Genomic DNA, 22,264 nt, shown 5'->3' with positions numbered 1-22,264 from the left:
ATTTTATAAGAAAGGGGGTTTGGTTTGTTTGTTTGAGTGTTTTGTTTTTTTTTTGTTGTTGTTACTGTTCTGTTTGGTTGGCTGGTTGGAATTTGAGTTTTGTAGTTAGGAGATATGTATCTAACCCACTCCTCATGCATGGTTGTCAAATGCTGCATTATTAACCTTTACATCTAACTCCAAGATTAGACTTTTTTTTAGCAATGCTGCCTGCCAAGATGACTCAATGTGGGCCAGAATAACATTTTCAATAAATCATGTTGGGCACATATTCAGGAAAAACAATACAGTTGGAAAGCATGTTAAATAAAAGCGGCCATATTCATAAAGACAAATACCACATATTTTATTATATATGGAGAACCCATGTTTAAATTCTCTATAACCTGTATATGTAACTGTCTATACTAAATATACTACAGATAAAATTTTAAATATTTTATTTATTTATTTTTAAGATTTATTTATTCTGCTCGCATGTATTCCTACACGCCAGAAGAGGGCACCAGATCTCATTACAGATAGTTGTGAACCACAATGTGGTTGCTGGGACTTGAACTCAGGACCTCTGCAAGAGCAGCCAGTGCTCTTAATCTCTGATCCATCTCTCCAGCTCTAGAAATTATATTTATAAAAGCAGAAGAGAGGACTAACTGGATGAAGAAAGAGAATCGGATGGAACTGCGGGAGGACACGTGGGGAAAGAATCGAATGAGAACAAAGTATAATGATACAAACATATGAAAAAGCCATAATGAAACCCATTGCTTTGTATACTAACCTCACATTAATAAAATAATTTTTAAAAAATCATGCCAGAACATGTATATATGAATATGTAAAAGAGTAAACTGGACTTCTTCCTTATACCACATACAGAAGTCAATACAGGGCAAGTTACAAATCTAAATATTTTAAACAGCTACAACTACTAAGACCTTGAAAGAAAATATAGATGTAAATCCCCATGATCTTGGCTTAAGAAAGGCACCTTTCTTATATCTAACACCAAAAACTCAAACAACAGAAATTAAAACAAGAGACTTAATACAGTATCAAGAATGTAGAGAGAGTGTGACCCCCCCACATTGCTGCCCAGAAAGGTGTAAAATTGCACAACTGCTTTGGAAAAGAGCTTGGACAAGCCTTAAATGGCTAACATATACACACACAGCAATACATTCCTGGGTATGTATGTCATGAAAAGTATGTCTACATACAAACATGTACATACATGTTCATTGCAGCCCCAAGGAAGAAACAACTCCAATCTTCATCAACTTATGAATGGATGAATAATATAGGATATACCATACAGTAGAATATTACTTTGCAATAAAAACAAAGTACTATGCTAAGGATGTATCTCAGTTAGTAGACTTGCCTAGCATATACAAATCCTAGATTCAATCCTCAAAACCACAGAAACCAGGCATGATGATTTGTACACCTATAATCCAAGAACTCAGGAAACAGAGGCAAAAGGATCAGAAGTTAATGCCACTGAGTCAGTTACATAACAAGTTCAAGGCAAATATGGGATATATGAAACTGTCAAAACAAAACAAAACAACAACAACAACAACAAAATACCCCCCCAACCTCCGAAGATCCCACGGTAGCCATCTGGGTGAAGAAAAGTCAAGTGTCATAAAGGCCCCTGTGATCAGGTCAGGAAGAAAAGAATAAGGATAATGCCTCTGGCCTCTGGACCTCTTGATGGAACTGCTCAGACTAAAATCCAATACCAGAGCCCAGTGTGTGTGATGGAAGGAGAAGTAGCTATGGGCAGTGCTATGGACAGTGATAGATAGGGCTCCCTAGAAGCTGCCCAAGTTCTCTGACAGCCACGTTCAGAAAGATTTCCTTGCTTAGTTAATTGCTGTTGGCAAGAAAGACCAAAAGAACTAGAGAAAACAACTCTAAGAACCAAGAGTATAAGCAGTCAAGGAACAAAGTCAAGGCAAATGAGAAGCTGACCATTCCCAAGACAAAGAGGAAAAAGAATCCATCTAACTCAGCCGGAATGGCTTTAGAAAGCCTTGAACACACGAGACACACCTGCTGGCATCACTGCAAGTCTTTCATGTACTGGATAAGAAAAGTGAGAAGAAAACTGGATTCCTCCTAGGCTCTGAGAAACAAACAGCTCCAAAGAACTCCAGCCATCAAATCCCACCTACAGGACAAGGTTCTGAGAAAACCGAAAGACAGACACCAGAGAGTGGTGCTGGAAAGGAGTTTCCATCTACATCCCAGTATGAGCTGTCCCCATCCCTGCACAAGCCTCAAGCATTTCCTCTGTCTCAAAGGCCACTGTCCCCAGTTCATGAAGAGCCACACAGCAGCTTATTTTCCCTGGCTGCATTCTAAACCACAGTCAACCCATCTCAACCAGCTCTAGCCAACTCATTTTTTCATGTTGGTCCTGCCAAATTTCAACCAGTGCTACCTGACTGGGTATTACCAACTCCATCCCATCTGGCATCTCTTCTAGGCTTACACTCTATAAAACATCACTGCTTACAACCAAGGCTCCATCATTGCCCCCCCACCCAAGCCTTAATCTAGAATCTGCAAGAATTCAGCCACCAACCAATTACATGGGGGGGGGGGGATTAACATTCTAGAGCCAATCATATCAGACCCCATCACAAAAGAGAAGAGGCTGGGGGGGGTGTAGAGAGATTGCTCAACAGTTAAGAGTACTTGTTGCTCTTGGCTTCCAACCATACAAGACTCCAGTTTCAGGGTATCTACATCCTCTGTAGGAACCAGGCACACACATGGTTCACATACAGACAAAATACTCATTCACAAAAAAAAAAAAAAAAGGCCAAAGCAAAAACCATAAAGAGGGAGGTTCAGGAGAGTGTGAGAATGTTGCCAATACTTCTCTGTGTAAAAGAGCAATTTCTTCAGAAGGGAAAAGACAGGAAATTTTCTTGATATTATGGTTATACAATATAAGCATCCAAGATTGCTGGGGCAAAGTGGTTTTCCACAAGGGTATTAAGATAGATACAAACATGTAGACTGAATATAGAAATATGTAAATATGTAGACATATAGATAACCATACATACATAAGTTAATATATAAAATTCTCTCTTCTGAAATACTTTTAAAATACAATAAAACTGACAAAAGACATAATTCAGTTACTTTTAATAAATGAGTAATAAAGACTTTATTCATTTTCTCATAATTTGATATTATTCACATTAGTTTTCAAAGTAAAATATCTTAAAGAAAGCATTTGGTATGAAGCTAAATGCAAATATTTCTTCAATAATTAAGCAATAATAAAATATTTGTATGAAAAAAATTTAAGGCAAGCAACATGGCTCTGAGGATAAAAGTACGTGCTATGCAAGCCTTGAATCTACGTCTTCTAAGTAGCTTCAGCTATCCACTTAACACAGCCCAGAGTTATCTAAGGGAGTTTCCATCAGATTGATCTACAGGAAATGAGCAGGTCTGTGGGTACTATCTCTAGGCGAGGGTCTTGTGCTGTATAAGAAAGTTACCTGAGCAGAGGCTAGAAAGCAATCCAGTAAGCAGCTTTCCTCCATAGGTTCTGCCTCTGATTGGTTTAAGTTCCTGATTAACTTCCCTTAATGATGGACTGTTACATGACAAAAATGAACAAATAAAAGTACTGGATACACATATACTTACTTTTGAGATACTTCAATATTTGGAAACAACAGGAAAGGACTGCCAGTCCTTTGTAAAGGGCTGAAATTTTATGATTACAAAACAATGATTATCCAAGACTTTGAACACTGATCTAAAAGTGATGTGTTTTCACTGAGCTAGCTAACAATTTTACCAAAGAGCATACATTGACTAGCTGTCTTTCAATTCTAAAGTAAAGGCGAGAAACTGAAACACTGACGGCTAAACAAATATTCCCCAGTCTCTGCAAACAACTTAGGGAGAGGTCATATAACACTTTTAACCTTTACAGTGTCATTATACGCAAGATGAGGAAATGAGTTATCGATGGAACTGTCAGGTGTTGGTTAAAAATGAACAAAGTCTTCCGTATAGCTGTTTAAAGAAAATAATATCCAGCTGATTCTTTAAAATAGTCTTATTCGTTATTGGGAATTTTTATTTTCATAAATAGTTGTCACTCAGGGAAATTTTATTCTCCTGCTTAAACTCTCAGTTATATTACAAAGGTATTTGCAATTTTTAGTCATTTCCAGCCCTATGCAATAAATATATTCCATCAAATCAACAAAACATGACACTTTGTTGCCTTACCTATAGAATGATTTCTTCCTAGCAAATGGCAAGCAGCTGAGACACTGTCTGTAGATCCTGTTCTCATCTGTTCCCAGTTCTACACCACACTGTGCACAGCCAGCATATGTAATGTTGGGAAGAGACAAGAAGATGCGTTTCAGAGAACTTCGAGCATTTAGAGCTATCTTCTGAGCTGCTGTACCAGTGAACACTAGCTCTGCAACCTTGGCTTTAATCAGAACCACTCCTAAATAAAACAAGAAACATTACAATTATTAGAGCCAACAATAACTTCAGTTGATAAACAGCTGGCAATGTGTTCATTTACACTCAGCGTATAGGCTATACCAAGGTCTTGTCCTTGGAATTCATCCCTTCCTAGAGAATCTCAACTCACACATGACTTCCATAAAGAGCCTAGAATATAATGGAGGATTTGCCTGCAACTGAGTGAGTCTGAGTAATCACTTGAAAAGGAATGGATGGAGGTGGGGCATGGCTTCTTTTGTCATTCACTTTAACCTCAAGCATATTAATTCATGTATTCATAATTCATTTATCCACTAAATATATATGCTGAATAATCTACTACAATCTTTTGATCCTAACTTTTTTTTTTTGCCTTCTGATTACTAGTACAGCCCATAAATCTATGTGAATATTACTGTCAACTAAAGGTGTCTTTAAGCTGGCAGACTTCTTGTTGTTGTTAATTAGCTTTCCCCACTAAAACAAAATATCTGACACAATGTAAAGGCAGAGAGATTATTTGGTTTAAGGCATGCTGCAAGAGGTTGCAGAGTAGGGCAGCTTACACCATGGCAGCAGGGAGACAGGGAGAATGCTGCAGCCAGATAGTTTCCCTTTTCTAGCCCCTGGGCCCCCAGCCTACAGGATGCTGGCACCCACAGTCAGAACAGGCCTTCTCCCTTGGTTGTCTTTGGAAACACCCCACAGACACTGCAGAATTGCACTTCACTAAGTTCCTAGTCCTTCTTTATCCAATCAAGTTAGCAGTCGAGTGTAAATCTGGGCACTAGACACAGCAACTTCAAGTTTGAAAGTAGAATAAAAGGCATCACTATAAAAGTCTGTATTTGCTGGAGGGTGGTGGCACACACATTTAATCCCAGCAATCAGGAGGCAGAGACTGATGCCCATCAGATTTTGAGGCTAGCCTGGTCTACAGAGTGGGTTCCAGGACAGTCAGGACTACACAGAGAAACCTGATCTCAAAATAACAAAAACAAACAAACAAACAAAAAGGTCTATTAGAAAAGCTTATATTTTTAAAATCTATGTGCTTCAAAAATGTTTATTTAACTGTTAACATTAATAAAGGCCTCAATGTAGAATTTCACACATGAATTTATTTTGTAAACATAAAATCATGATTTTCAACTAAAATGTTTTTTGTTCATTTCATTCTGCATTTGCATTTTTCTTAGCTTAGTTTGATGATGTATCAATGCTAACCTATATTTGTATCTTAGAAAACATATATACACACATATATTAGTTACTTTCCTCACCACTGTGGCTACATCATAAAGTGGAGCAAGGACTACATTTATATTCCCACCCTGTTATATAACCTCTGTCTCTCTGTCTGTCTCTGTGTCTCTGTCTCTCCCTCTCTCTTTCTCTCTCTCTCTCTCTCCTGACACATAGTTCCTAACACTCTAGGTATCTCAGAATGGTAAGAGTATTTTTTGTATTGCAGAATCTGAGATGACTTGGGTCATGAGGCTAGCTAGTATCTAGGCCCCTTGGATATTTTGACTAAGTATATGTGGCCAGTACAAAGCAGACACAGAACAAAGCTCCCACAGACAGGAACTGCGTCTTCACCACAGCAGAAGGACAAAAGCTCACAACTCACAGGGCACTGGCAAACCCAGACACTTTGCTGCACAGGGAACTTTTGGCATTAATGGCATAATTGGTGGGGGGGGGGGATTTCTCAATTTCCATCTTAAGTAAAAAAAAAAAAAAAAAAAAAAAAAAAAAGCAAAACCCAAGTAGGCAGGAAAAAAAAAAGAAATAGGAAAACAGAAAAATCTCTGAAACCAAAAGGTGATTGCAATCAATACAATAAATAAAAATAGAAAACAAAGAGACACAAATTACTAATACCAGGTAAGATCAATAGCATTACCTGTCCTATCAATATTCATAAAGATAATATGAGAATGGCTTATCAATAAGTTATCAATGCATATCAATAATTTCTCTATGTCAATAATTCAAATGAATATATTTCTTGAAAACTATAAACCAAAATTCACTCAAGTAGATAATCTTAACATCTGTATATCTATTAAAAAGTTGAATTTATACTTAAAACCTTTCAACCAGGGAAACTTCAGAGCCTAGGATGGTGGCATACATCCTCAATCCTAGCCCTGGAGTAGCCAAGGGCAAGGATCATAGGTTAGAATTCAGGCTAAGCTATATAATGAGATCCTGTTTAAAGACAAAAGCATTATTATACATGAAAAAAATAGTTGATCCTTAATACTAAAGAAAGAAAAACTCACAGAGTTAGAGGCAGAAGGCTGAAAAATCAAAATTGGTTTCAGCTATTTGTAGAGATCTACATTTCATTTCTTTTCTTTTTTTTTCTTTTTCTTTTTTTTGTTACATGAAATTTAATTATTTTTCTGTTTTGCTTTTTATTTATTTATTTATTTTTTATAACCAAGTCCATTTAAATGAAAACAAACATTTATAGACAATATTTGGGAATTTGGACGTCATTCTTTCCAATCTACTTCCTGCTGGTAAGAGGCACTGTCATGGGGGATTCTAAGAAGATGCAAAAAAATTCTTTTTGGCTTTTCAAGACAGAGTTTCTCTGTGTAGTCCTGGTTGTTCTGAAACTTGCTCTGTAGACCAGGCTGGTCTTGAACTCAGAGATCCACCTGCCTCTGCCTCCAGGGTGCTGGGATTAAAGGTGTATGCCACCACTGCCTTGCTACATTTCCCTTTCATATTTAATTATATATATTCTCACAAATGGTAGCCTCTTTCCTGATACTAAAACTATAAACATTTTTATGTATATAAAGATCATACCTGAATATTTATCCTTTAGGTGAGTTGCTAAGTCTGATGTCTTCACATAGGATGATGTATTTTTTTGAAATTTTGCTTTAAATGAAATTGCTCTTTTATCATCATCAAACAGGCATTCACAGGATGACCAAAGTGTTGTATGCAGCTCTAAGTTTTCCAGTATGCAGTTGCATTGAACAAAAAGGTATTTAAATTCCCAAATACAATCTTCAATAAAAACAAACAAAAAGTCACCAAAATAAAAGTGTCCCTGCTCAGAATCAGATTAAGTAAACTAACCTAACTAAATCAGCTAAACACAGCTTCTATCACTAAAGAATTTGGGCCAAACCGACCAGATACAAATTAAAGCAATTGAATTTAAAAACTACAGACTTTTTTTTTTTTTTGAGTGTCTCCCTATAGCGTCCACAACTTGTTTTGAATTCTTATTCCTCTGCCTCTAACTACATATATGCACCACCACACCTGACTAGATACCATTTTAATAATCTTTTCTAATGATTTCTTAAACCCCTAAACAACTGCCTTTTAGTATAGCACATTCTCATTTTGAGATATATGGTTTTTAGAAACTAGTTTTTTGTTATTGTTTAGTTAGTTTGTCTGTTTGTTTATATTTTATGTATAAGAGCTCTGCTTGCCAGCAGAGGACATCAGATCCCACTATAGATGGTTGTAAGGCACCGTGTGGTTGCTGGGAATTGAACTCAGGACCTCTGGATGAGCAGCCAGTGCTCTTAATCCCTGAGCCATCTCAACAACAACAAGTTTTGTTTTGTTTTGTTTTGTTTTGTTTTTTAAGAACATTGAAATGGATGTATTCTAATTCCCTCAGTAAGAACTGATTTTTGGCCGGGCGGTGGAGGCGCGCACATCTTTAGTACCAGCACTCGGGAGGCAGACAGATGGATCTCTGTGAGTTCGAGGCCAGCCTGGTCTACAGAGCAAGTGTCAGGATAGGCTCCAAAGCTACACAGAGAAATCCTGTCTTGAAAAAGAAAAAAACAAAAACAAACAAACAAACAAAAAACAAAAAAGGACTGATTTTTGTTATTCAGAATTGACAAGTAAGTCAACAAATCTATATAGATAGCATCATTAGATAAATATTATTAGATGGGTGCTGGGAACTGAACCTAGGTCCTCTACCAGCCTATAACTGGTTATCAGTGCTGAGAAATCTCCTTTTCCTTTGGTATAATGCGGAGAGGGGTGTATTTTACTTTGCAAAATATAATCCATCATTAAAGGAAGTAAAGGCAAAAATTCAAGGCAGGAGTATGAAACAGAAACCAATGGGAGACCACGGTTTACAGAATTGCTCCCAGGTTTCCTATACAGAACAGGCCAACACATTTAGGAATAGTGCCTTTCACAGGAGTAGGTTCTTCTAAATCAATTAGCAATCAAGAGATTGCCCATAGACCAATCAAATGGGTCAATTCTTCAGTTGAGATTGTGTCTTCCCAGAGTGTGAAGTTCAAAGAAGATTAGCCATCACATCTTTCCTTTAGGTTATCTTAAACATTCTACAAGCTTTTCTATTGGTCAAAAGTATACTGACTACCCTTATATGCTAATTACATATATTACATTACAGATATTCTACATTACCTATGATTCCAACAGTAACATCAACAATTTGATATTATATTATCATTTTCTTTAATTTTTTACATCCCAATCATTTCTCCTCCATCCATTCCTCTTAGCTGTCCCCACCTCCTGCTTTAGTATAATTTACAATAGAGAACATAATTATTTGAAAATAAAGTCTATACTGCTGTTGTTTTAAAATTAGAACTGTTGAGCTGTTTGAAGAGTGTCCAGCATGCCTAAGACTCTGGGTCTGATCCCCAGCACTGCATAAACTGAGCATGATGATGCACACCTATAATGCTAGCCACGTGAAAAGTGAAGACAGGAAGATCAGAAATTCAGTGTCATTCTCAACTACTTAGTAAGTTGGAGGTTAGCCTGTGCTAGTCCCTGTCTCGATAACAACAAAAATCAGTTCTTACAGAGGTTATTTGAATAAGTGCTATTGTGTCTTTTCATGATTCTAGAGAAGTTACCTAAGTAAGACAGCTAAATTGCTTTATCAGTTATGCCAAACTTGAGGACGTTATTGTAGACAAACTGTGATGTATTTCCACATCTGAACTGTGGATTTAGGATATAACTGGATTAAAAATGTTCACACAGACATAACTGTGACTTTGGATAATATACAATCATAAATTGGGTTATTTGCATAACTGTTTAATTAGCTATGTTACAAGAGTACTATTTCATAATTTGTTATGCATTTGAAATGGTAACTGCTTCTTAAAACAACTGCATGAAAATGGCATTTGATTCTGTATAGATTATTTTATGCTTAACTAACTATTCTTTTGTTTGCTTGTGACAGGGTCTCACTTAGTCCAGGCTGGCCTCAAAATACCTATGTAGTCAAATATAGCCTAGGACCCCTGATCCTTGTGCCTCTGTCACCCATGTGCTAAAGTTACAAGCATGCACCACTAGGCACAGTCCCATCACACTTAAGAAACACAATTTTTGCTGCTAGTGTGCCCTCCTTAGAATCTAATCTGTGACCAATATGAGGGGCATACAAAGCATGCTAGCTTCCTACTAGCAATGCATATTTCAAAGGAATGTAAAATTGAAATTTCTAAATATTCTTCCCCAAAACATCAATTCCATTATTGTTAGTACTGAATAATAACTACTTGATGATTATTTCTGATTATATGAGCTAAATTTGTTCTCTTTAGAAATATGTGAAAGCCAGTGCCTTGTATAGAGACTTATATGGAGATGGCCTCAAGAACTGCTAAAGGAATAAAAAGAAAATTAATAGTTTCTGAAAGTACAATCAGTTACTTAAATGATTCTTCAAAATTGTAATTTTTCTATTAAAAGGAATTGTCTTGAGGTATTGAAGCAGATGTTGAAACTTTAAAGTGATGAGATAGATAAATGTAGGTGTAATTAGTGAATTCAGCAAAAACAATTTATATCATAATTCCTGGATTTATAAGTTTTCAGTATTTACTAAGAAGCCATAGAACTATCTATATAATTCCTCTTCTTACCACAAAATTCTTAACTTTAACACCAGACACATTAAGAAAGGAGCGGTGTTTTGCTCCAACACCAATCTACCTCTGACCTACATTTTGCTTAGCATGCACAGGACTCGTGTTCACAGCTGAGACAGAATGGTCAGTGATCATGTCTGTCATCGATACATGTTTGTCAAATTTCACAAGCGGACAAACATCTGTCCCTGTTTGATCCTAACATAAAAGTCAGGCTTATCTCAAACTCTAGTTGCCGGCTATTAATGATTAAGAGACTGTGTGACAGATCCTATCCTCCAGATAAGCATTTGATGTCTAAGTTTGGAATGCAAGACTAACTTATCCAAGTACAAAATATAAATCAGGTGATCAATGTCTAATTATTTTGCAAAGTAAGGTAATTTTAAAAAAACACTAAACTCTTTGATAGTTAAAATCAGAATTTCTCAGCAGTGAAGGAAGATACTGCACTAATTTTTAAAACATCCCTTTTAATTTAATGTCCCATGAATTATTAACTTGTGCTTTTAAACAATGTAGTACTGGGTCATACTTTTAAGCAAGTATTCTATAATGTCTAAGAGCTCACATTTTTACCTGGAATAAAAGCCCAAAACACAGGAAGTAATTAATTCAATAGGAATTGTGACTTAAAAGACTTTATGTAATTCCCCTAACATTTGCCTTCTGACAGAGAGGAATTTGTCTTTATGAGCACTCTGGCTGAAAAAAAAAATCAAACTGCAGACACGTTTCCAGAATTAATTTGTTTTGTTTTGTTTTTGTTTGAGACAGGATTTCTCTGTATTACTTTGAAGCCTATCCTAGAACTAGCTCTGTAGACCAGGCTGACCTTGAACTCACAGAGATCAGCCTGCCTCTGGAGTGCTGGGACTAAAGGTGTGCGCCACCGTGAGTGCCACCACCCAGCCAGAATTAAATTTTTAAAGAACATCTCTAAGGAGCTACAAAGATGGCTCAGCAATTAAAAGCATGCATTGCAATTGCAAAAGAACAAATGTTACCAACAACCACATTAGGCAGCTGTAACTCCAACTCTAGGGAATCAGATGCCTTTTTTTCTGGACTCCAGTGGCACCTGCTCTGACATGCAAATGACCAGACAGACAGACAGACAGACAGACAGACAGAAAGACAGACAGACAGAAAGATATACACATGCAATTAAAAAAATAAGAAAATCTTGGGGGTTTTTTTTGTTTGTTTGTTTTAAAAAAAGAACATTATTTGAAGGAGATAAAGTAATTACAAAAGACTTCTAGATAACTTATTTGCTATAAGTATGAAGTTACAGCAAGAGAAATTTGCAGAGGCACATTTAGTCACTATATTTCAAATGCTATAATCTCTTCAAAGACTCTGCACCTCAGACAAATAAACATTAATCATTTACCAAGGTATAAATAGGTTAAATGCTTTTTCCCCAGTGTATTTACCTTTTTTCCTTTGAAGCTGAGTATACCAGGCTGCTCCAGGACCCCATAATACAAGCACATAATGCTGACCTTGAACCTGTTCCACAGTTAACAGAATTTTCCTTTGCTTCTGTCCTCTATAACTATATAGTGACTCTGAAAAGGAGAAAGGAACATTCTAATTGGTATTACCTTGCTTGGATGACAACATAGCATCTCATGATAAATATACTGTGGTGATTAATGCACTAAGATGGTCTTATATAATTTTTATAAGCTAAAACTAAAGAGGCACTCAATACTTACCTGTCAACACAGTGATATCCACTACTCTGAGTACTGCATGGACTAATGTATCAGGCTGTAGCTGTTGCAGTTCCACAAACTCTACAGTGTTCATTTTCTGATGCTGCCTCTGAGGTAAATCTTTGAGATAGGAATGTTTTGAAGACACATATGCCAGTAAGTCCTGAAGTATAAAATTGGCAACTATATTGGAACCTAAGAAACACAAAAATAAGGACAAAGAAAGGCATCATATTTTGCTGGTAATCACAAGTATGAAAACAACAGCTATGGTGGTTTGAGTAAGATTGGCCCCCATAGGCTCACATATTTGAATGCTGAGTCATCAGGGTGTGGCAAACTCTTACAAAACAAAGCATTTGATTAGGACTTACAGTTTCAGAGGCCATTATCATCATGATAGGGAGCATGGCAGCACAAAGGCAGCCATGGTGCTGGAGAAGGAGCTGAGGGTTCTACATCTGGATCTGCAGGCAGCAGGAAGACAGAGGGCCACTGGTCCTGGCATGAGCTTTTGAAACACCAAAGCCCACCCCCAATGACACACTGCCTCCCAATCCTTTTCAAGTAGTGTCATTCCCTGTGTAACACATGCTTAAATAAGGGAGGAAGAAGCTTTATGCATGTGGTAGCTATGCTGTGTGGAATTCAGTTGGGAAGAGAAGTGTGACCACTTTATAGCATCCATGAAAGGCAGGTTCAGGAGTCTATTAGGTACCTTGTAGGATATTCCAAGTGATGTGCTAAGGAGCTTGTTGATAAAGGACTGTTGTCATGAAAGCTGGGAAAGACAGGATCAAATTAGACTAGAGATTTGCGAGCCAACTAGAGAGCTTCAGGATCATTAAAGAGTAATGGAGTGTTCACTTCAGCAGCATATACTAAAACTGGAACAACACAGAGATGATTAGCATGGCCCCTGCCTGGTCTACAGAGGGAGTTCCAGGACAGGCTCCAAAGCTACACAGAGAAACCTTGTTTCAGAAAAATAAAATAAAAAATGGAAAACCTTGAGGCTGACTACAACATATTGAGAACAGAGTGAAATTTTTGGAGACGATAATAGGTTCTATTGCCTAACAAAACCAATCTTTATTTTTTGGCCTAAGTTAAGTAAAGAATAAGTACATATTTTATAGAAATTAATGTTTTGTATGCATTTATATATCATAACATAAAACACAGTGTACAGAAAATACTATGCATAGTGTGAACAAAACGTCCTGGAAAGAAGCTGAGTCTGCAGAGACCAGCTCATTTACTGATTAGTATTTCAATTGTAAAAACAACCACTTATTCAGTCATAATACCATTTAAATGATTTTAATCTTCCTCTCGTAATGTTTATTTTTTAAGATTATTTTATTTTATGTATATGACTCTTTTATGTGCATCACATGAGTTCCTGGTGTCAGATCCCCTGGAACTGGATTTTTAGATGATTATGAGTTACTATATGGATGCTGGGACTCAAACCCAGGACCTCTATACAAAATGTACTCTTAGCCACTGAGCCAAATTCTCCAGACCCTGTTTTTTATTGTGTTGAGGCAAACTTTACAACTTTACATACAATAAAATATATATATTTTAGAAGCACTGACTGAACCACAAGATAGCTCAGCAGGTAAAGGAATTTGCTGCCTCACCTGATGCCCTGAGTTCTAACCCCAGGACTTAAAAGATATAAGAAGAGAAACAACTCGCATGAGTTGTATTTTGAATTTTACACAGGTACTACCACCCCATGCAAACTAATTAAATAAATAAATATTTAAAATATGGATTAATGAGTTTTGCTGATGAAATTTAAATTCTCCTGAAGAAAATGGAGCTATGATCATAGATTTACAGCCAAAAGAAAATGTTACCCAATATACTTTGTTTTTTTTAAAAATCAAGAGTTTGTAAACTAATTTATGATTTTTTTTTTATTTCTCCCATTGACATGCTCATCTGCAATCTACTCCATCTGCTGCACCAACACCTTATTATTTACTCACTCACCAGAGGATCAGCTACTCAGTGACAGGTGCTACACCAGGTGCTAAGGATACAGAGAAAAATCACATCACAATCTCAACACAGAAAGAGTTACTGATTGACCTAGAGACAGACATGACAAACACTCAGCATAGAATGTAAACTGAGGACAGGGCTGAATCTCAGTCAATTGTTTACCTAGCACTTGGGTGGCACTGGGCTCTATCCCTGGAACCATAAATGGTATGGAGAGATAGAAGGGGAAAGGGAGGGCTAGGAAACGGAAGAAACATTCTTGAAAGCACATACACAGAAAAAGTGACTACCTAGAAAGCAGCTGGCTAGAATCTCCAGGGAATAAACTGGAGAAAAATGTTTAACAGCTATGAGAAGAGTAAAGTGAAGGCTGGAAATCTCTAGTACAATAGCAAAACAAAACAAACAAACAAACAAACAAACAAAAAAAAACCACAGTCTATCCCAGAGGCATTAGTGTGGTCTGGGAAGCTCCCTCCTCAGAGAGGTAACTGGAGTTATGTTTAAGACAAAAAGACAATAGACACTGTGCTCTCAGTAACAGCTATCTTAAAGAGAAAAAAAGAAAAAGAAAGGAGAGAACACAAGTTGTACATGACAACAGCAGAGGAAGAAGGGATATCCCAGGAAAACCCTCAACGCTCAGCATTTACCTTGAGCATCAGCAAGACCCTGATTTAAAAAGAGCCCTAGCTTCAGTAGCTCAGTGCTCAGACCCTCAGTGAATCACATCCCAGGACACTTTGAGTAAATGTTATGGGGCTAGACTCTGAATCCTGGCCAAGAGAATACTTCTAGATTGAGGAGCAGAAACAGGGGACCAAAAGTCCACAGCTCAGGCTGGAGAGATGATGGCTCAGTGGTTACGAGAAGTGGCTGCTCTTCCAGGGATCCGAAGTTCACTTTCAGAACACTCATGACAGCTCACAACAGTCTGCAGCTCCAGTTCCAGGAGATCCAATGCCCTCCTCTGGTTTCTGCAGGCACTTAATGCACATGGTGTGCAGATATATATACATGCAGGCACACACACAGGCAGAACTCATCTACATAAAATAAAATATAAATCTTTTAAAAGAACACAGCTCAATGAAGGGAATCCAGCCAGAGATAGAGCCTGCAGGGTGACAAAGACACAGGGTCCAAACAACGCGCCAGACACCAAAAATAACATCCCAGGAAGGAGCATCATTCTCAACAGGATTCCTGAATGACTACCTGAGGGTATGACCAGCATCTATAGCCATACCTGTTATAAGTGGTTTGAAAGAAAATGTCCCCCAAAGAGAATGTTGCTTTGTTGGGATAGGAGTGTTATTATGGGTCAAGTATATCACTGTGGAGGCAAACGTTGAGGGTTCACATATGCTCAAGTCATGTCCAGTGACACAGTCTACTTCCTGTTGCCTGAATATCAACATGTAGCAGCTCCTTCTCCAGCACTGTGTGTACCTGCAAGCCACGATGATCCCTGCTATGATGATGATGGACTCAACCTCTGAAACTGTAAGCCACAACCTCAATTAAATGTTTTCCTTTATAAGAGTTGCCATGGTCTCTAGATTAAGGCAGTTATCCCTCCATGGGGGATGTGTTCGCAAGGTCCTTTTGTGCACCAGGGATACATCCTGGCTCCACTGTCTCAGGTCTCTTAGACTGCTCAGTCCTTCTGGCTGAGACCCATATTCAGGGGGCCTGAGTCGGTCCCATGCTGGCTTCCCAGCTATCAGTCTGGTGGCCCATTTAGCTCCTCCTTGTTCAGGTAAGCTGTCTCTATGTGTTTCTGCCGCCTGGTCTTGTCCTCTCCAACTGCATCTGGGTTCTACTTCGACTCAGTGTTTATGTATGGGTGTTTGCTCCTGTTTCCATCAGGCATTAGTTGAGGGCTCCATGGATAAGTTAGTTGTTGATCTCACTCTTCAGGAAGGGCATTTATGGTAGCCTTTCCACGGAAGCTCAAATTGTTAGTTGGCAGCAGTCTTGTAGTTCTCTAGACCTTTCTTTGTCTTCAATTTTATCTTCAAACCAATATTGGCTCCCTCTTTTATGTTCTCTCTCTCTCTCTCTCTCTCCTGTCTTCTATTCCTAACCGGGCTCAATCTTCCTGGTCACATGTGTTTTCCTTTCCTCCCCCTCGTTTTCTCCTATTTCTCTCTCCATTTGCTGCCCCCCCCACTTCCCCTGTGCTCTGGGGGACTTGTCCCTTCCTGGTTCTATGAGGGACTTTATATGAATCTCTTAGAATACACCTTGTATCCTAGTTCCTCTGGTGGTGTGAATTATAGGCTGGTGATCCTTTGATCTAGGTCTAAAATCCATATATGAGTAAGTACATACTGTGTTCCTCTTTTTGTGACTGGGTTACCTCATTCAGGATGGTTTCTTCAAGTGCCATCCACCTGCCTGCGAATTTCAAGATACCATTATTTTTTTCTGCAGAATAGTATTCCATTGTGTAGATGTGCCACATCTTCACCATTCTTCAATTGAGGGGCATCTAGGTTCTTGCTATTACAAATAGTGCTGCTATGAACATAGTTGAACATATGTCTTTGTTGCATGGATGTGGGTATATGCCTAAGAGGGGGATTGCCGGGTCCTGTGGTAAACTAATTCCCATTTTCCTGAGGAACCGCCATTCTGATCTCCAAAATGTCTGTATGAGTTTGCACTCCCACCAGCAGTGGAGGAGTGCTTCTTCTAGAGACAGGAGAGAAGACCTAGTCCCTACTTCACATGACCTGTCAGATCTACATGACCCCAACTGGATGGCATTCCCCTATATATGGAATTGGGGTGGGGGGATGGGAGGGGAGGGTGGTTAGCGTTCATGTGAGAGGGCAGAGAGGGTAAAAGGGAGGGAAGGAGGGAGGAAGGGAGTGAGAAGAGAGGGAGAGGGAACTGGGATCGACATGTAAAATAACAAATTAAATAAAAAAAAAAAAATGCTTTGACACCAAAATTTAAGTTCAAGGACAAGTTACTGGGGAAAAGGATTTCTATTTTTGTTTCCACAGAAAATGAAAAGAAGTGGATTCCTTCCAGACTAATGTAGTGTGATCAAGCCAGACCACCTGAAACAGAGTACCAGGTGATCCTACATTCAAAACAGCTGGACAAAGCAGCCTTACAGACTACAGCCAGGATTTTTACATCTTCTTCGAATCCCCCATGACAGCGCCCCTTACCAGCAGGAAGTAGTTTGGAAAGAACAGCGCCCAAATTCCCAAATATTGTCTATAAATATTTGTTTTCATTTAAATGGACTTGGTTATATTAAATAAATAAATAAATAAAAAGGGGAAAAAAAAAAAAAAAAGAAAAAAAAGAGGAGGGGAGAGAAGGGGGGAAAAAAAAATAAAAGAAAAGGGGGGAAAAAAAAAAAAAAGAGGGAAAGGAAGGGGGATAAAAAAAACCAAAAAACCCCCCCAAAGAAAGAAAAAAGGGGGGAAGGAAAAGTTACGGAGTGTAGATTCCTAAATAAATACATACATAAATAAATAAGAGTTGCACTTTCAAACCACCTGGGATATTAAAAAGACAGAGAAATTAAAACTTGTCCATTGTTTATTTCTAAAAATTTTCCATTTCATGTTTTTCTTTTTTTCCTTAAATTAAAAAAAAAATCTTATTTTACATACCAATCCCAGTTCCTCCCCCTCCCATTTTCCCATTCCTTCCACCATCCCCCCATTCTACCACTCCCCCTCATCCACTACTTAAGGAAAGTGAGGCCTCCTGTGAGGGATCATCAAAGTCTGTACATCATTTGGGGCAGGACCTAGACCACTCCCACCCCCCACTCCCTACCCCCTCACCCCTGTGTATCTAGGCTGAGAGGGTATCACTCCATAGGGAATGGACTCCCAAAGTCCATTCGTACACTAGGGATAAATACTGGTTCCACTGCCAGAGGCCCCACAGACTGCCCAAACCTCCCAACTGACACCCACATTCAGGGGATCTGGTTCAGTCTTATGCTGGTTTCCCAGTTGTCAGACTGGGGTCTGTGAGCTCCCACTTGTAGAAAATATTTTCAACAAAATTATAGCAAAACATTTCACTCAATTACAGGAAAATATGAAAATATGCCAATCCAAACACAAGAGCCATTTAGAACATTAAACAGATAAGATCAGCAAACAACTTCCTTCATCATCCTATAATTAAACCACTGAACATATGGAACCAAGAAAATATATTGAAAACAGCAAGAAAAAAGTACAAAGGCACATACAAAGATGGGCCCATTAAGCCAGGCAGTGGTGGTGCATGCCTTTAATCCCAGCACCTGGGAAGCAGAGGAAGATGGGTCTCTGAGTTCAAGGCCAGCCTGGTCTACAGAGCAAGTTCCAGGACAGCCAGGGCTAAACAGAGAAACCCTGTCTCAAAAACAAAACAAAACAAAACAAAACAATAAAGGCCCATTGAAATAACAGACTTCTCAACAGAAACTTTAAAAGTGATGCTAACTCAGACTATTATACCTTCAAAGCTATATGTCATAACTGAAGGAGAAAGAAACAGTTCCCATAATAAAATCAGGCTAAAAGAAATTCATGACCACTAAGCTAGCTCATTATTTGGACTGAAGAAAAAGACACATGTACCAATAAAACCAAAGGAAAGAACAAAGTAAGAGAGGAATAGGAAAATACCAACCACTATGCAATCGACAAACATGGCAGAACTAATACTTTTCAGTAATAACTCTTAGTATACAGTTTCAATTCCCCAGTCAAGACACAGACTAACAGAACAGATTAGAGGTAAGGTGTATTGGTTGGTTTTCAATGTCACTTTGACAGAATCTTGAATCATCTGGGAAGTCTCAGTGACTATCTAGACCACGCTGGCCTGCGGGCCTGTCTGTAGGGATTGCCTTGATTGTGTTCACTGATGTGGGAAGGAAGACCCATGTTCCTTAGACTTGGTCCTGAATTGCAGGAGAAAGTGTGCTGAGTGGCAAGCACACATGCATTCATTTCCCTCTGCTCCTGACTGCAATGATGTAACTAGATGTTCTAAGTTTCTGCCACCTTAACCTCCCTGCTACCATGGATTATAAACTGGAACTGTGAACTAAAATAAACCCTTTCTCCTCTAAAGGGCATTTTGTCACAGAAAAATAAATGAAATTAGGCCAGCAGAAGACATCTATTTGTTGTCTCCATGAAATGGACCTCACCATAAAATGACAGGCATACCTGTAGGGTGAAAGGGGTAAAGGTATTCCAGGCAAACACAGCTAGGAAACAAGCACCTGCCACTGTTCAAATACCTGACAAAGTAGACTTCAAAACTAGCCAGAAGCAATGAAGAAGGCCACCTCAAACTGATTAAGTGAACAATCCATCATAAGGACATTGTAATTCTAAACATATATACAAACACAGGTGTTAACTAATTTCATAAAACAAATAATACTAAATATAAAGCCACAATTAACTCTAGCACATTCAATACATCACTCTCAAACTGACAGGTCATTCTGACAAAAAAATAAAAATAAATAAATAAACAAAGAAATATCTGAATTAAATGAGATCACAAATCAAATGGACTTAACAGACATTTAAACATTTAGCGAATAATTCTCAGCCCATGGAACCTTCTCTAAAAGAAATCATATATTAGAACACAATGCAAGTATTGAGAGATAGTAGGGCAATCTCAATTATTCTGTTTTACATATAATCACATAAATCTAAAATCAATAGCAAGGGAAACCCTAGAACATATACCAATTCATGAAGTTTAAAAAATATACCACTGAATAGTGGATATTTTGTTAGATTTACTACTATATGTTGGTACCACATTAATTTTGTAAACAGTGAATTCTTTTACTTGTTATTGGGTGCCCCAGTCCAGAAATCCAATTGATTTTCATGTTTACCTTATATCTACCTACCATGCTAAACTCTCCCATTAACTCTCATAAGTTTTGTAGAAGAAAGTCTTAATATATAAGCCATCATACCATTTATAAAAAATATTTTATTTAATCCTTTCTAATCTGTATATTTTCTATATTTTAACCTTGTAAAAGTTTAAATAATTCAGTTGGCCTTAGATATATCTCTTGAATTCCAAACTGCTGAGGTTTCCTGAGATAATCTTTTCCTGTCTCACAGCCTAGACATGATCTTAAAACCAGGCCACACCCTCTTGCAACCACTTTTTTATAATTTCTTGAGCATGAAACATGCCTGGTTTATCTCTGATGATTTTTAAACTAACAGCAACTGACACACACCACAGATGACATTCACTCATTTGGTTGTCTGTTCAATTCTAGTACATACACAAAGTTGTCACCAAGTCTTCTGCCTTGAGAAACATTTGTGATGGGTGGTGGTGGCACAAGCCTTTAAACCCAAAACCCTGGAGACAAAGACAGTCTATCTCTGTGAGTTTGAGGCCACCCTGATCTACACCAGGCCAGGCTCCAGAGAAACCCTGTCTTGAAAAACAAATGAAAGAGAGAGAGAGAGAGAGAGAGAGAGAGAGAGAGAGAGAGAGAGAGAGAGAGAGAGAGAGAGAGAGATTTGCTAATGGATTTGCATTTATTTCTGTATGGCCCTCTCCATCTTTACCCGTGCAAACTCCAGCTGGTATGCTGTTTTCTCAGTTACCTGGGCTTGGTTTTTTCTCCCCCACCCCTTCCCTATAATGTGTTATTAACAGTGCTAGGTTCTTCAGTGTTTGCATGCCATTGGGGTTCTCCTCCCCTGCACTCAGAAGTACACCTGTTTACCACAGGGGTATGTGACACATTATCAAGGCCCTCCTAGTCAGAGATACACAAAGTTAAGACATGCCACTTGCCTCGGCCTGGCACTCACTCCCCTCTCTCCTCTGTCCCTTCTCGTTGGCACTGTGAAAATCATCAGTCTTTTAAGTTTCTGGATTCTCCTCTGTGTATTTTCATTTTCATTCTACAAATTAACAAAGCCATACGTATCTGACTCTTGTTCTTCCTTACATGGGCAGAGAAAACTACATACACTTTGTATGGGAGCTTTTGTTTTTATGTAACTTTTATCAGTCATTCTTTTTCAATCTGCATTTTCCACTATGTGAATGTACCATAATGTAGTCATTCTTGTTTATGAGCATTTAGAGTTTCCAATACACACACACACACACACACACACACACACACACACACACACACACTATAATTTTGTATCTAATACCAAACCCCTCCAGAAGTTGTGGAGTTTACATTCCCAAGATTAAATGTAAGATTAAATGTAAGAGCCCTGTCTCTCCATAGTTTCACCAATAGAATGTATTGTCACATATTTGTGTCCATCTAATAAGAAAGGAGCTATCATTTTAAACATTATTTATATTTATTTACTTATTCTTAAATTTTTATTTTATGTGTAGGTGTTGTGCCTGCATGTATGCCTGCGCACCACATGAGTGTCTGGTACCCAGGAAGGTCAGAAGAGGGTATCAGTCGTCTGGAACTGGAGTTACAAATAATTGTGAGACACCAATATGGGTGATGGGAATTAAATCCAGGTCCTTTGGAAGAGCAGAAGGTGTTACTGCTGAGCCCTCACTGCAGCTTTTAGAAGTTCTTTGTATTAGAAATATTAACTTTGGGCTTGGACTGGGACTTGGCAGTGGTATTGCACACCCTTAATCCCAGCACATGGGAAGCAGAGACAGGCAGATCTGAGTCCCAGGCCAGCCTGGTGGTCTACAGAGAGAGTTCCAGGACAGCCAAGGCTACACAGAGAAATCTTGTCTTGAAAAACAAAAAGAAAACCAGAAATATATTCACTGTTTGTCGAAAATATAGGAAACAAATATTTTCTTCAAGTGTATCTTTTGGCTTTGTGAAATGCGGGATCATGCAAAACTTTATTTCTCTGTAGGCAAATTAACCAGTTTTGTCCTTTGCCACATATAGATGCTGAGCAATTCTAAGAAAACCTTTTCCTGAGACAGAGACAGGTGGATCTCTGTGAGTTCGAGGCCAGCTTGGTATTCAGAGCTAGTTCCAGGACAGGCTCCAAAGCTACACAGAGAAACCCTGTCTTGGGAAAAAAGAAAAAA

At 38.2% G+C, this 22,264-nt stretch overlaps 1 protein-coding gene and 1 pseudogene across 3 annotated transcripts in view; one reads left to right on the top strand and one right to left on the bottom strand.

Moving 5' to 3' along the window:
- The window catches only part of Shld2 (shieldin complex subunit 2), an 88,902-nt gene that overhangs the window by 2,319 nt on the left and 64,319 nt on the right, over window positions 1-22,264 (bottom strand). For 2 of the 3 annotated variants that reach the window (XM_051206817.1, XM_051206816.1), the window contains exons 4-7: window positions 12,170-12,364; window positions 11,885-12,019; window positions 7,336-7,542; window positions 4,276-4,504 (exon numbers count right to left, since the gene is read on the bottom strand). In XM_051206817.1, coding sequence (XP_051062774.1) covers window positions 4,276-4,504; window positions 7,336-7,542; window positions 11,885-12,019; window positions 12,170-12,364 — 766 coding nt within the window. The remainder of the gene's footprint in view (window positions 1-4,275; window positions 4,505-7,335; window positions 7,543-11,884; window positions 12,020-12,169; window positions 12,365-22,264) is intronic. The other variant, XR_007835914.1, reaches the window with a different exon arrangement.
- LOC127238330 (uncharacterized) lies at window positions 13,031-13,092 on the top strand (annotated as a pseudogene).

Source organism: Phodopus roborovskii, unplaced genomic scaffold (genome assembly GCF_943737965.1).
Source record: "Phodopus roborovskii unplaced genomic scaffold, PHOROB, whole genome shotgun sequence".
In the NCBI taxonomy this organism is placed as follows: Eukaryota; Metazoa; Chordata; class Mammalia; order Rodentia; family Cricetidae; genus Phodopus; species Phodopus roborovskii.
This window is presented reverse-complemented; position numbering and strand designations above follow the sequence as displayed.